The sequence below is a fragment of the Convolutriloba macropyga genome, chromosome 2 (assembly GCF_964194025.1).
Source record: "Convolutriloba macropyga chromosome 2, txConMacr16.3, whole genome shotgun sequence".
In the NCBI taxonomy this organism is placed as follows: Eukaryota; Metazoa; Xenacoelomorpha; order Acoela; family Convolutidae; genus Convolutriloba; species Convolutriloba macropyga.
The window spans coordinates 12919822-12933299 of record NC_134469.1 but is presented as its reverse complement, the minus strand read 5'-3'; the positions used below and the strand labels follow the sequence as shown (position 1 = coordinate 12933299).

Here is a 13478-nt window from a genome sequence, read left to right as displayed (position 1 = left end):
TTTGTGCTGCTATTTCGTTACCTGGTCTTCCCTACAAAATGAAGTTTGTTTTCAGATCGTCTTGAATGAATTTAACTGCAGTTGGGTATGATGACGGCCACGTCTCCCTCGACCCTTGCGGACTAGCAGCAGAGGTGGTCATCCGAGCGGACACCAATGACGTCACAAATGAAACTGGCCTCCACCACAACCAATAGCCTTGAGCCGCAACACTCCTCGCAGACGACGCACAGACACAGTAGCAGTAGTAGTAGCAGTGGTCGAAGCAGTATCAGTGAGAAGTTGGAACCCAAAGAGGAGGACGTTGAGATAGCGGAACACCACGCTCTCTCGCTCCATACTGCTGCGTTGCTTCAACAACACCCACACATTGCTAACCAACTAACTAACGGAGGAAGAGGTTCTCTGGGTGGACCATCGCCTCCTGGCGTCACATTGGCCTCCTTATCACCAGCTGCAGTCGCCAGTATTGCTAACACACCTCTCGGATTACAGGTTAGCCAGCTCGTGTTCTTGCACAGACTTGTCGTTTGGTGAGCCATTACTGGGTCTCTGGGTCTATTATTATGGTTAGTTTTTGAAGCCCAATAATGTCTTGTTTCTTAAATATCTGTGATAGCAAGCTTTTATTCTCCTCATAATTTTCTTTACAATTCGTGGAATTTGAATTAAATTGGAGCGCTGTCCTTGAAAAAGAGTGATGGCTTTCTATTTTTTTCTGACCCCGAAGAGTATTGGAGAAGTGTCTTTTTTAATAGCCGCACAGCGATAGCTGGGGCTATTATTGGCCTTCTCTTGGTTTTTTACGACTCGAAGAGGAGTATTGGTTTTCTTAAGGTTTTTTTTTACCGGAAGTACTATTCGTTCAGACGATGTTTTGACCTAAAAGCGAAAGTGAGTAAAATTGCCATGTGAACTATTTTTTTCTGAGCGAGAGAAGTTTTTTGATCATGCGCTGCGTTTAGTGAATGACTTTTTTACTTTAAAAAGTAGTTTTTGACTGAATGGCACTTATAGATAACCGTTTTTAGCGGTTTTTTCGTCTCAGTGGCCCATTTTTTTGCTGGTAATTTGGTTTTTTTTGTAGAAATGACTTTTATTCGATGCTATATTGAAAAGTAAACATGGGAAATTGATTTTGCAGAGCCTGAAAATGCGGTTCAAGTTCAAAATTGACACATATTTTTTTGATTTTTTAGTTTTTTTGGCTTTTTTCTATTAATTTCTGCATTTTTGGTTCTTGCAGCCGTCTTTTTTGTCAAAAATCAGTTAATATGGCAACTTCTCTTTGACAATTAGTATACTCAACGCTTCTTTCTACCTCGATGTAATTTTGTTTTTATAAAATTGTACATATGCTAATCCGATTTTGGTAGTTTTTTCCCAATTTTCTTTTTTTTTGTCTGTATATTGGTGTTATTTACTAGAAATAGTCTTTTTGTGAAACATGAGGGACTTAAATTTTGTTTAAATAAAAATTCAATTATTTGTTAGCGTTAAGTTTTTGAAACACAGTTACGATTTTTTTCATAAATGCAATCTTAAACATTTTTCGACCTTTTTTTTGACAAAATGTTTCAATGTTTTGTATGTTTGACTTCTGCTTTTCTTTATTGTTCTGTTTAGTAGGATTGATCTTTGTCTCGGTTGACTCGTTGTCTTTTCTATGTCTCAAACGCTGAACAATGAAATAAATGTATTCGTTTTTTTTGATTTTTTCAATTTTGGTTTTTAACTTTCAAAAATCAAGAATTAGTCTTCGTTACGGCATTCCTTACTTTGTGTCCCTATTCTTCACATTCTAGTTTCCATCATTCTAGATTTGTCCTGACACCTACTTTTATACTGGTTATATTGATTTTTTCAGTTAATAAAAAATTGACTGATTTCAGCTTTTTCTTAGATTTTCATCATTTCTTTGGTTTGCAATTCATTTCATCATAATTTATTCCTGAGACTTTGCTAGGAAACCTATTCCAAAATTTCTACTTATCACTGTTTATTGCAATTTTCTTCAGGCCTTGGTGTTGTTTTTAAACAATTGTTTGCCTTTTAGTATTATTCTGTTGCTTGTCTTTTCTATGGTTAATTTAATTTTTGAATTAGTATGAAATCATGTTGTCTGGAATATATACATCGAGGAAAAAGTATTTGTTGTTTTTGTCTTAATGCATTTATTAGAAATCTAAGTGTAAGTAATTTTCCGATTCTTAAATTTTTTGTTTTTGAAAAATTTAACTTAGTTTCTAAGATTATTATCTGCCGTTTGCTTTCTTGACCTTTGAGATCAGAATCCTGAATTTTTGGGCAATTGATAATCCTGTCAATTTTTCAGCCTATCAGGATTGTGCTGATCCTAATTATTTCGGAGCTTTTTTAAGGTTGCCAAACGTCTTCAATAATATAAAATTTTGCCGCATTTTGTTTCTCTTGGTGATAGTGGTTTAATTTTCACCAATTTTTAGATCAGACCTGCGGAGGTAATGAGTTAATGGTTTAATACAAAAGGTAATGGGTTCAGTTGCAATTACGGTGTTTTGTGAAGTTTTGATGCTTCGAGTCGCTTCCGGAATTATTCCGGCTATGTTTTTTTATTTCGTCGTCATGATTTTTGTTTCGACCATATGACGTCACAGCCACTTTTTGTTCATTCGTTCATGCAATTTCAACTGAATTGCATGTGTGACGTCATTTTTCGCTCTTAGTGGAGCGAGTTTTTTTGTTCATGCGCGTGATTAAATTTTTGGTCACACTTGACTTACCTCACTCTCAAAAATGACTTCAATTTGAAATTGACTTTTATTTACTTTAATTCAAAGAGATAAGGTCAAATGGGTGTGTGTCACTCTAAATGAAGGTTATTTCAGATCAGCTAATAGAGGCAGCAATAACTTATACATATTTTTAATCAAAATATAACAGATCAGCCTTCAATGAAAAGACGAATTTTTTTGGTCTGTCTTTTTTACTTTTTTTTTAAACTGCCGATCTACGAATCAATTGCGGCTATTTTCTGGCAATCTGCCAGCTATGTTATTTTATTGGATTGAATTTTGAAGCGGTAATTGAATCTTGGAAGTGGATTATTTTGCAGTGGCATGAGTGTGATAGATGGGAGATTGGCGGGAAAATAGGGTGTTTTTTTGTTTCATACAGATGTTTTCGACAGTGAGAAATTGAGGTAAGAAAAAATTTTCTCAAAACGAGTCAATTTTTTGTTCATGCGGCTTCAAGCAGTTTTTTTTTCTTTTTAACTGTTTTTTTCTTCGGTTCAGTGGTTTGCAGTGGCTGCAATAAATTTCAGCTTCTTTTGAGAATGTTTTTGAAGTTTATTGGTATTTTATATCTTTTATTTATAGCCGCAAAGTTATATCTGAGGCAATTATTTGGCTTTGGTTTTTTACAATCCAAAGTATTTGGATTATATTGGTGTGCTTTCTTTTTTTAAGATGTTCACTTTTTCGGGTTTTTCACGTCAATGAGAAGTCGAATTAGAGTGGTGATCATGGTAAAGGGCGTGAAAAAATGAATAGGTCTGAGGCGTGATTAAATACCTTTAAAGTAGGGTCAGAGATTGGTGTTTGAACAAAGTTTTTCGTAGGGATTTTTTGTACGTGCGACGGTTTGACTTCTGCTTTTAATGGTTCTTCTTTTTAGTGCTTTTAACGTGAAATATATGTGTTCTAACTGCGCCTATTTGCAGTTGCTTGAATTCATGAATGGCAGCTATAGTGATTTATGATTTTGGCACTATTTGTAGTCATAAAATATTAGTGAATATTTGAATTCCCCCTTTTTTGAAAAAAAATACTGATGTCACTTTCACTTAGTATCAATGACAGGTTTTGTTGATTGTTAACCAGACATAAATTGACCTAATTTCTGGTGTGAGTTCATAGCTTGTGGTTTTCAAGACCTTTTTAGTGTTCAATTATAAGTTAAGTTGTGTGTCCTGCCTTTAGTTGTGGTTATAGTATCATTTTTCAGCAATTAGATCTGCTAAACGATGTTTTGACGTCTTCTAAACTTTTATGGCATGCTATGGCTGAGGATTCTGCAATGTAGGTATATTTAATTGCTCTCAAACGAAGTTTTTAGTAATTATATTAGTCCTGTCGGTCTTTTTTAATGCGAATTTTCGCTTGACAAATTTTTCGTCAAACGCATCTGACTTTTCGTCCGCAAAAACGGGATAAACAGGAAGCTTCCAGCTGGCATTAAGTGCTCTTAGAGCCTATCAGCTCATTAGTCTTCAATTATGCGATTCACAGATTCGGTTCTGGAGACTTATACTTATGGCGTGAAGGGCGGTTCTTAGAGATTGAACCCCCCCCCCCCCCACTTTTGCCTTCCACTGTTGCCACCCCCATCAGCCCCTCGGTTCACCTCCCACCCCGCTGCGCTCCCTTACGCCCCTTCAATTGAGCTAAAGCTAGCCGCACTAAACCGTGCCTAGCTACTGACGAAGCCAACCGCTCGCCGGTCGTTTGAGAGCAATTCGCCCGACGTTAGTCGGTTATGTTTTTTCTTTGTCTGGAATTGATTACCACTAGGTTGTTGTATTTTGTACTCATTCTAAGGATACATAGGGTGAAATAAAAGTGTTTATATTAAAATTGTTTCTCAAACCACTAGATCTTGGACTACAAAATTTTCTAGTTTCTACATTTTTTTTGCGCATGTAGGGTCATGGGTCTTTTTCGCCAGTTTTAGTTTGCTGTAAAAATGTTAATTGTCTAATTTTTAGTTAATACAATTCTTTGGGTTGTAATTCAGGACCTGAACTGCTATGTGTGTTTATTTTGGTTTCAAGATTTTTGTCGATTTTTGTGATAAATTGTCGGAGACGACTTTTCGAGTCGTTTCCGCAGTTTTTCTGGCTATGTCTAAGGCTTCTATTTTTAGATGGTTCAGAAAGTCAAATGCAGCAAGTAAAAAGATGCGTTTAGTTTGATCTTTGAACAAAATTTGGAGTCAGAAAGCGAATTTTTATTCGTGAATTGTGTTTTCCTGCGTATGCATCATCCTATGACAGCGAGAGAATTAGGTGTGAAAAATTTTTGGCGCTAAGCGTGCGATTATTTGTCATCAGCTGCTGTCTCTTTTTGTTTCAAAATCACTTTTTATAGCTAAAGGTGTTCTAGATTATCTAAGCCAGTAATGGTACGTTTGAAATCTTTTTGAACCATTTCAAGCAAATGTTTGTACTTTCCTTCAATTTTTTTTAGTATATTATTTTATCATTTGAGTTTTTGGTTGAACATTCTTGTTTTAGAGGTTTCGGCTATTTTTGGTTTGATTGATTTCTTTTTTTACTTTTTTTTCTAAGTTTCAAACGGTGTTCGAACAAATAATTGTTTTCTCGATAGTAGTTTCTTTTGTTCACATGCGGCAATCTGACTGCGATTTTTCAAGACTTTTGAAGTCTTTGATTGTTTTTGGCTTTCTATTTCCAATCCAATTCATTTCTAGTTCTAGTTTTTTCGTTTGTCAAAAATTTTTAATTTTTATTCTCTTTGTCATTTTTTGTATTACCATATGACTTGAAGCTCACTTCAAATCTGATTTTTGTTTTTTCGTTGATGCAAATTTGAGTGAATTGCGCGGGTGACGTTAATTTTCGCTCTCAGTGGAGCTAAATTTTAATCCAATTGGGTGGTAATTTTTTTTTCATATGTGACTTAACTCACTCTCAAAAATTACTCAATTAACTCACTTTCAAATGACTTTTCCTTACTTAAATTCAAGGAGATAAGGTGAACTGAGGGTATGTCACTCTTGTGAAGGTTGTTTGAAAGCAGCTGATAAAAGCAGCAGTTTTATTATACATATTCTTAATAGAAATAAAACATCTGAGCTGTTAATAAAGACAAATTCTGCGTTTTTTCGTTTTTTAATTATGTTTTTGAGAATGCAGAGGTCTTCGAAGCAAACTACCGCAGCTAATTTTGGGTTATCTGTCGGGTGTGTTCTTTTAAAGCGATAGCAAAGCTATTATTGGTCTCATCTTTGTTTTTTGTACGACTTATTGCTGACGTAGTTCGTGACTTATTGGTGACGTAGTTCGTGACTTTATTTTACAATTTAAAATGTTTAATGAGGCGCTGTTGGATGGGCGCTGTCTTTGGATTGTTTTGGTTCACTATTTTGTTCTGTTCACATTCTCTTCTGCTTTTTGATCTCAGTGAGAAGTCATCAGAGTAGCGATTTTAGCCTTGCTGTGGTATCATAGGAAACGAAAAACTGTTTTGTTTTAATCTCAATTGACATCTAGTGCTTTTTTATGACTTTGACATTGTTTATTGAGATAAAAGTACTAGTGTATTTTTCACTTCTGGCCGTAGTTTTTTGTAATTTATGTGGTTCATCACGGCCTCATTGATGACAGTCTCATCAATTGGTACTAATGTGCATATGAATCTCATTAATTGTTTATAGCTGACGAGTTTATCAAGCTAGCGAGTTTAACGAGCTAGCGATTTTTAAGGCTGACGCTATTTGTTTTCAAGACATTAGGAATTTTTTTTTACTTTTTTACATTTTTTTCATTGTCCTATTTCATCGGTTGATTAGGTGGCCGAAGTTATTTTAATTAATGGGCTCAGTTGATTAATTGGTTCCGCTTATGCTTTCTGTGACTTCAACATCTACTCGTTCTCAAAAATCTACTCGTTTTGTCGCGTTTATGGCTTTGATGCGTCAAATATAATTAGCAATTTTTTTTGTTTTTTGTTGCTCGTTTTATTGTCTATCACTTAGTCTCATTAAGGACATGTTTCATCGGTTTCTAATAATCCATAAATGAATTTAATTAATGGCTCGAGTGCGTAGCAGTCATTGTTTGGAGCTTGTTCAATATCTTTTTTCAAAAAAAAATTTGCGAAGTGCCCGTTTTTGCTGCTTTTGTTGTTTCCCGTATTTTAGTCTGAAAAATAATAATTCTATTACTCCTTTCTTTTTCTATTCTATGAAACTTGTCAGTTCGGGGAGTTGTTCGAGTTTACTTCTATAGTGCGATGTAATTTTGGTCAGTTTATTTGCTCCACTTTTTGCTGAGATTTTCATTGACAAAAATGCCGTATGTTTTTCGAAAGGTTTTAATAATTTTTTTGTTTTCAATTTTAGAAATTGCTATTGTTTTTGAATTTGAATTTGGAAATTTATTTCAATCAATGTTTTTTTAATAGGGATGCATTCGTTTCTCGAGTGTCGTAGCTGAATACTGCTCGAGAGATTTTGATAGTCAGTTCGTGGAGTCTTTTGAATGTGCTTCAGGACCTTGCCTGCTACGTCATTTATAAATCAGAACATATTTTTGAAATATTTTTGAATTAGAGCAGTGCTTTGGTCTCGCCGAATCAAGAAGTGGAGCAAAAAAGCATTTTTTTTTGCAGTTGATTTTTTAAATTTTAGCTACTTCAACCCAAATAGCTTTTCGCTCAGACAAATTGTATGCTTTTGAAGTTTTTGACCACTTTATGCTTTTATTATATCTTGCACTTTTTTTAGCGGCTTCTGTATTTTCCAATTTCGTACAGTCTATAGAGAGTTCGGCTGTGTCAGTTAGTTTTCCAGGTATATGACGTCACCTATTCATTTGATAGGATTTATTCATATTCTTTTTGTTTAAAAGAGTAGGGTAAAGTAAGTCTAAGTTCGGACTTTTTTGATGTTTTTAATAGCCGCCGTCAGCTTCTCAACGGCTATTATTTGGGCGCTCTCCTTTTTTTATTTGCTTTACCTTACGATCACGATTTTCACGTTTGACTGCTGATTTACTTCACTTGCTGTTTCAACTGAATGGATTTCAAATTCTTTCACGCATTCAATTACGCAATGTGGTGAATACTGTTTTAAGTCAAAAGATCAAAATCAAAAGAGACGGAATAAACCGATAAAGCCCGGTCATTAAATCAATCAAAGTTTATTAGAGTTTTTGCTAGCTGACTTTGGTATTAAGCTTTTTAGCTTTCAGTTTAGAAGCTGAATTAAGTATAGTTTTGGAATCCAACTGAAACTGCACGCCAAATTCGAACTTTTTTTGACACTGAAAAAAAAACAAAAAAAAATCAGTCAATTTATCTCCTTTTTCTTTTTCTGTTTTAATCCTGGTGTGCATCAAGCGCGTCAAAGGTGGCTATTTTACGGCAATTATCCGGCTATATTTTGGAAATTTGGTTCCTGTAAATTTGTTTGCTCAGACCTATACCATGGGTTTTGTAACTGAGAAGTGGCACTTGAATGATTGATAGGACGGCAGTAACCGAGTTGTATTAATTACTTTTGCGTTTTTGCTCATTTCTGCTTTTTTGTTTTTCGGGTGTTTATTTTTGTCTATTCATTCGGGTGTTTATTTTTTTTAGTTGGTAGTCTACTATTGAGAACAAATGGCATCAGATGTGCTTTAGAACAACGCTTAGGGTTGTCATACTTTGTCAGGCACAGGATTTCAGTGATGAGAATTTCGTAAAAACAAATTTAATCCACTGTCGAGTTTTCTTAGTTTATTTTTCATCGTTTTCTCGGTATATATTGTTTTAATAGCAGCACAGCGATAGCTGGAGATATTATTGGGCTTCTCTTGTTTTTTTTTATTTCGTTGTCAGATTTTTGTTACGGCCATATGGCGTCAACCACTTTTTATTCGTTCGTTCATGCAATTTCAACTGAAATGCGTGCGTGACGTCATTTTTCGGTCTTAGTGGAACGAGTTTTTCGTTCATTCGCGTGATTAAATTTTTGGTCATGCGTGACTTACCTCACTCTCAAAAATGGTTTCCTCACTTTGAAATTGACTTTTATTTACTTTAATTCAAAGAGATGATGTCAAATGGGTGTGTGTCACTCTAAATGAAGGTTATTAGAGAGCAGCTAATAGAGGCAGCAATAACTTATACAGATTCTTAACCAAAATATAACATATCCGCTTTCAATAAAAAGACTAATTTTTGGTCTGTCTTTTTACTGTTTTTTTAGACTGCAGATCTACGAAGCTATTGTGGCTATTTTCTGGCAATCTGCCATCTATGTTTTCATTTTTCTGTTTTGTAGTAATAACTTCTCTAGGGTAGTCTAATTCTGCGCTCATTCTGCTTAAAACACTTTTAAACAGCAGTTGCTCAGCAAAGCAGTCTAAAATAAACATATTCAGTACCGAAAACAAAAGAAATTAAAAAATAGAAACGGGATAAAACCATAAAACCAGTTTTAGATGCCCAGTATTTGAACTTTGTTCTAGTTAGTCTTAGTTACCAGGTCTAATGTTTGTTGGGTTCAATACCAATACCTGTATACTTTCATTAACACAAAGGAGTACGTCAAACTACGGAATCCAATCAAAATATCTTCCACTTTTTTTACACTGCTTGTTTTACACTTCAATTTTTTTCACTTTTCTGTTCTGTCAATCCCAATTGGGGTTATTGGAATCAATGGCAGCTATTTTGCGTGAAATTTATTTTGGGGAAGTGATTGAGCTTTAATAAGAGTAAGGAACAAAAATGTAAGTCTTATTCGTCTTTTCAAAGATTTTCTGTTCTGATCTTCTTTTCTAATTTTGTCAGGTGGTGCAAGTGGGCAATGGGCAGTTAGCGTTGAAGATGCAGCCGACAACTGCTCAACTAATTGTCTCATCCCAATCACCCCCTGGCCCATCAACCAACCTGGCATCCACCTCCCAGCTATCCCTGGCCAACCTGGTCACTGGATCCCTATCCGGCATATCGGCATCTGTGCCCATGACTAACTTACAACAGCATATATCAGCAGCCATCGTGCCCCCTCCGCCAGCCCCATCCCTGCCACAACCTGGGGGCCATATCGAACCACCTCACCCTCACGCTGTTCCAGTGGCTTCTCTTGCGGCAGCAGCTGCTGTGGGTGGTGTGGGCAACGCTAAACTGGTCACCACTAACCTCCCTTTGCAGCCCCTGGACACAACTTCTGCCGCAGTTGCCGCTACAAACAAGCTACTCAAACATTCACCGACGGAGGCTGTAGCCGCAGTGGGAAATGGCTCATTTCTGTCGTGAGTGAAAACAACAATAATAATTTTAGGAATGTGTGGTGCAAAGTATGCAATTATCGTTAACTCGTCGTTTGTTAATAGCCGCACAGCGATAGCTGGGGCTATTATTGGCCTTCTCCTGGTTTTTTACAATTCAAAGAATTTGAATTGTATTGGGGCGCTGTCTTTTTTTACGACTCGAAGAGGAGTATTGGAGAAGTCCTTTTTTAAATCAAATTTTATCGGAGTGATTTTTGAAGCGGGAAATGAAACGCGTGAAACAATTTGGAGTGATTTTGGTGCTGAACAAAAGTGAAGAGCGAAGCGATAAGAGAGTGGTTTTTGTTCATACCGCTGTTTTTTAGAGAGCGAGAAATTGATGCGTGAAAAAATTTTCTACAAGCGAGCAAAATTTTTTTGTTCACGTGCGGCTTTTAAAAGCAGTTTTTTGCAACTTTTGATGGTTATGAGGTTTGATTATGATATTGTATTAGTTTCAGGCTTCTTTTGATAGGAATTGAAGGTATCAAGTAGTTAATTTGATTTTTAATGCTAGTCTGGAGGTTTTTTATCAGTTTTGCTGATTTTTAGACGAAATTTAATGATTTTTTTACCTGTTTTTTGTTTTACTGCTTTATGTGGGATTTGAATAGAAGCTTCTTACTTAACGAATATTCAGATACCAATTGGCTAAATTTTTCTTGGTATAAATCATTTTTTTCTTAGGAAAAATGACAGAAAAGTTGAAAAATTTTAAGCCAATTTTCTTATTTTTTTTTTTTTGCAGTTTTTTAAATCGTAGACAAGTTTCTTAGCCTATTATGACTTGCCTATTGTTTTCCGAGCTTCTAGATACCCTATTGGCTTTAAAGGAATTTTTCTTTGGATTTATGTGCTTTTGTAATGTTAAAAAAATTTTAAAAATTTTTTCTGTTTTTTAATTCAAGTTGTTTGTAAGAGCTTTTTTTCATGATTTGGCTTCAAGTATTTTTTTAAACTCTCATGAGTGGTTTTAGTAGGTACTAGATGTCTTGATGAAGTAATTTTGCAGAGATATTTATTTCGGCATATCAATTATTTATGACAAAATTTGATCAGATTTTTTGTCTGATGAGAAGTTGGATGGCGGTTAAGTGGATTTGCACTTCGAGTCGTTTCCGGAATTCTTCCGGCTATGTTTTTTTAAGATCTGTTCACACCTTTTCATGATTTTTGAAGTCAAATTGGAGTAGTGATTTTGGTCACGCCGAAACAGGAAATGGAGCAAAAAAGCGAGTGGTTTTGCGGCGTGAATTTTTTTCGCTCTAATTTTAAATTAGAGTGAGAAAACGGTGTTTGAACAAAAATTCGGTTTCTCGGTAGTGGTTTTTGTTCACATGCGGCAATTTCACTCTGATTTTTCTGTGTTTTCGATTTTTTGGATTGGATTTTTTTCTAAATGGTTTTCGCACTCCATTCACAGCTCATTGAAGGCCTAGTTTTTAGTTTGAATTAAATTTTCATTTCTCGCTAGTGGTTTTTTTGTTCACATGCGGCATTTTGACATTGATTTTCTTTTATTTCTTATTTTTTGTTCTGATTTTTTTTAAAAATGGTTCTCTCAATTCACTCATAGTCCATTCTAGGTCTAGTTTTTCTGTTTAGCCAATGAACATTCTTTGAATTGTACGTCAGGACTTGTCCTGCTATGTTTTTTACAATTCAAAGAATTTGAATTGTATTGGGGCGCTGTCTTTTTTTTAAGATCTGTTCACACATTTTCATGATTTTTGAAGTCAAATTGGAGTAGTGATTTTGGTCACGCCGAAACAGGAAGTGGAGCGAAAAAGCGAGTGGTTTTGCGGCGTGAAATTTTTTCGCTCTAAATTTAAAGTAGAGTGAGAAAACGGGGTTTTAACAAAAATTCGCTTTCTGGCTAGTGGTTTTTTGTTCACATGCGGCAATTTCACTTTGATTTTTACAATTTTTTCGATTGTCGGATTTTTTTCTAAATGGTTTTCCCAATCCATTCATAGTCCGTTCTTGGTCTAGTTTTCTGTTTAGTCAATGAAAATTCTTTGAATTGTACGTCAGGACTTGTCCTGCTATGTTTTTTTATTTCGTCGTCACGATTTTTGTTACGACCATATGACGTCACAGCCACTTTTTGTTCATTCGTTCATGCAATTTCAACTGAATTGCTTGTGTGACGTCATTTTTCGCTCTTAGTGGAGCGAGTTTTTTTGTTCATTCGCGTGATTAAATTTTTGGTCACACTTGACTTACCTTACTCTCACAAATGACTTCCTCACTTTGAAATTGACTTTTTTTAACTTTAATTCAAAGAGATAAGGTCAAATGGGTGTGTGTCACTCTAAATGAAGGTTATTAGAGATCAGCTAATAGAGGCAGCAATAACTTATACATATTTTTAATCAAAATATAACAGATCAGCCCTCAATGAAAAGACGATTTTTTTGGTCTGTCTTTTTTACCGTTTTCTTTTAGACTGCCGATCTACAAATCTATTGCGGCTATTTTCTGGCAATCTGCCAGCTATGCTTTGTTTTTGACAAATCTGAGTATTGTAAATTGAACATCCAATGAAACCAATTCGTGTGCCAAATATGGATTGATAGTCATCTTTGCATTATTTCAAAGGTTTGTTTCATCGGCACGTCTTTTTTATGAGAAATCGGTGACGCTCACTTATGAAGTTGCTTATGGGAATGATAGAGGAAGTAACTAACCTCTGATTTTCCCTCGGTGTTAACTATAGATTTTGATTCCCTCCATTAGATATCAATAATTGTCTCAAAAGCTCATAGAAACAGTTACAATTACTTGAAACGAGCATCACATAAAGAGTCCGACAATATTAATTTTCGCTGTTTACTTTGAGATATTTGTGACGTGTTGATTTCAGATCGGCCGGAGCTCTGATTGGGAGTGAATTAGGAATCGATACGCACCCAAGTGACAATCCACACTCGAGTGATACCTCCCCCATCTCCAACACCAATGGGGCAGGGGGAGGATCAAATTCGGTCTCATCCCACCACGGGCTACTGGGAGCAGGCGCAGCACCACAAGATATCAAGGGTGAGCCTCGGTCCAATCGTTTTGTAATTTTGTTTTTATGAATTATTGGTGCACGTATGTATTTACCTGCGACTTCATCTTAGTTTCAAGCTATCCAAATCCGTAGACTGCGTAGAATTATTGCCCAAATTTATCAATGGTACAAGTAAGTATGAACCCACCGGAAGGTATACAGGAAGGATATTTGGGAGAAAAGAGGCATGATTAACTGAATAGTTTAATGGATTTAGAGAGCTGCTAGTATATGAACTGTTTGGCCATATTTTGCTTGAAGTTTTTAAGTTGTATGAATGATCAAAATGAACTGGCTCCCAAGTTTGCGCTGCTGTACGGCGGCAGGAAAATGAGCTTCCAGGCTGCCAGATACAGGTTTTTGAAGCAGAATCACTAA

General features: G+C 35.6%; 1 protein-coding gene across 1 annotated transcript in view; it reads left to right on the top strand.

Moving 5' to 3' along the window:
• Positions 1 to 59: 59 nt before the first annotated feature.
• Positions 60 to 13478, top strand: part of LOC142334820 (uncharacterized) — a 95163-nt gene continuing 81744 nt past the window's right edge. Inside the window, exons 1-3 of the mRNA XM_075383145.1 lie at positions 60 to 495; positions 9564 to 10027; positions 12912 to 13087. Of these exons, the coding sequence (XP_075239260.1) occupies positions 157 to 495; positions 9564 to 10027; positions 12912 to 13087 (979 nt within the window). The 5' untranslated portion in view covers positions 60 to 156. The remainder of the gene's footprint in view (positions 496 to 9563; positions 10028 to 12911; positions 13088 to 13478) is intronic.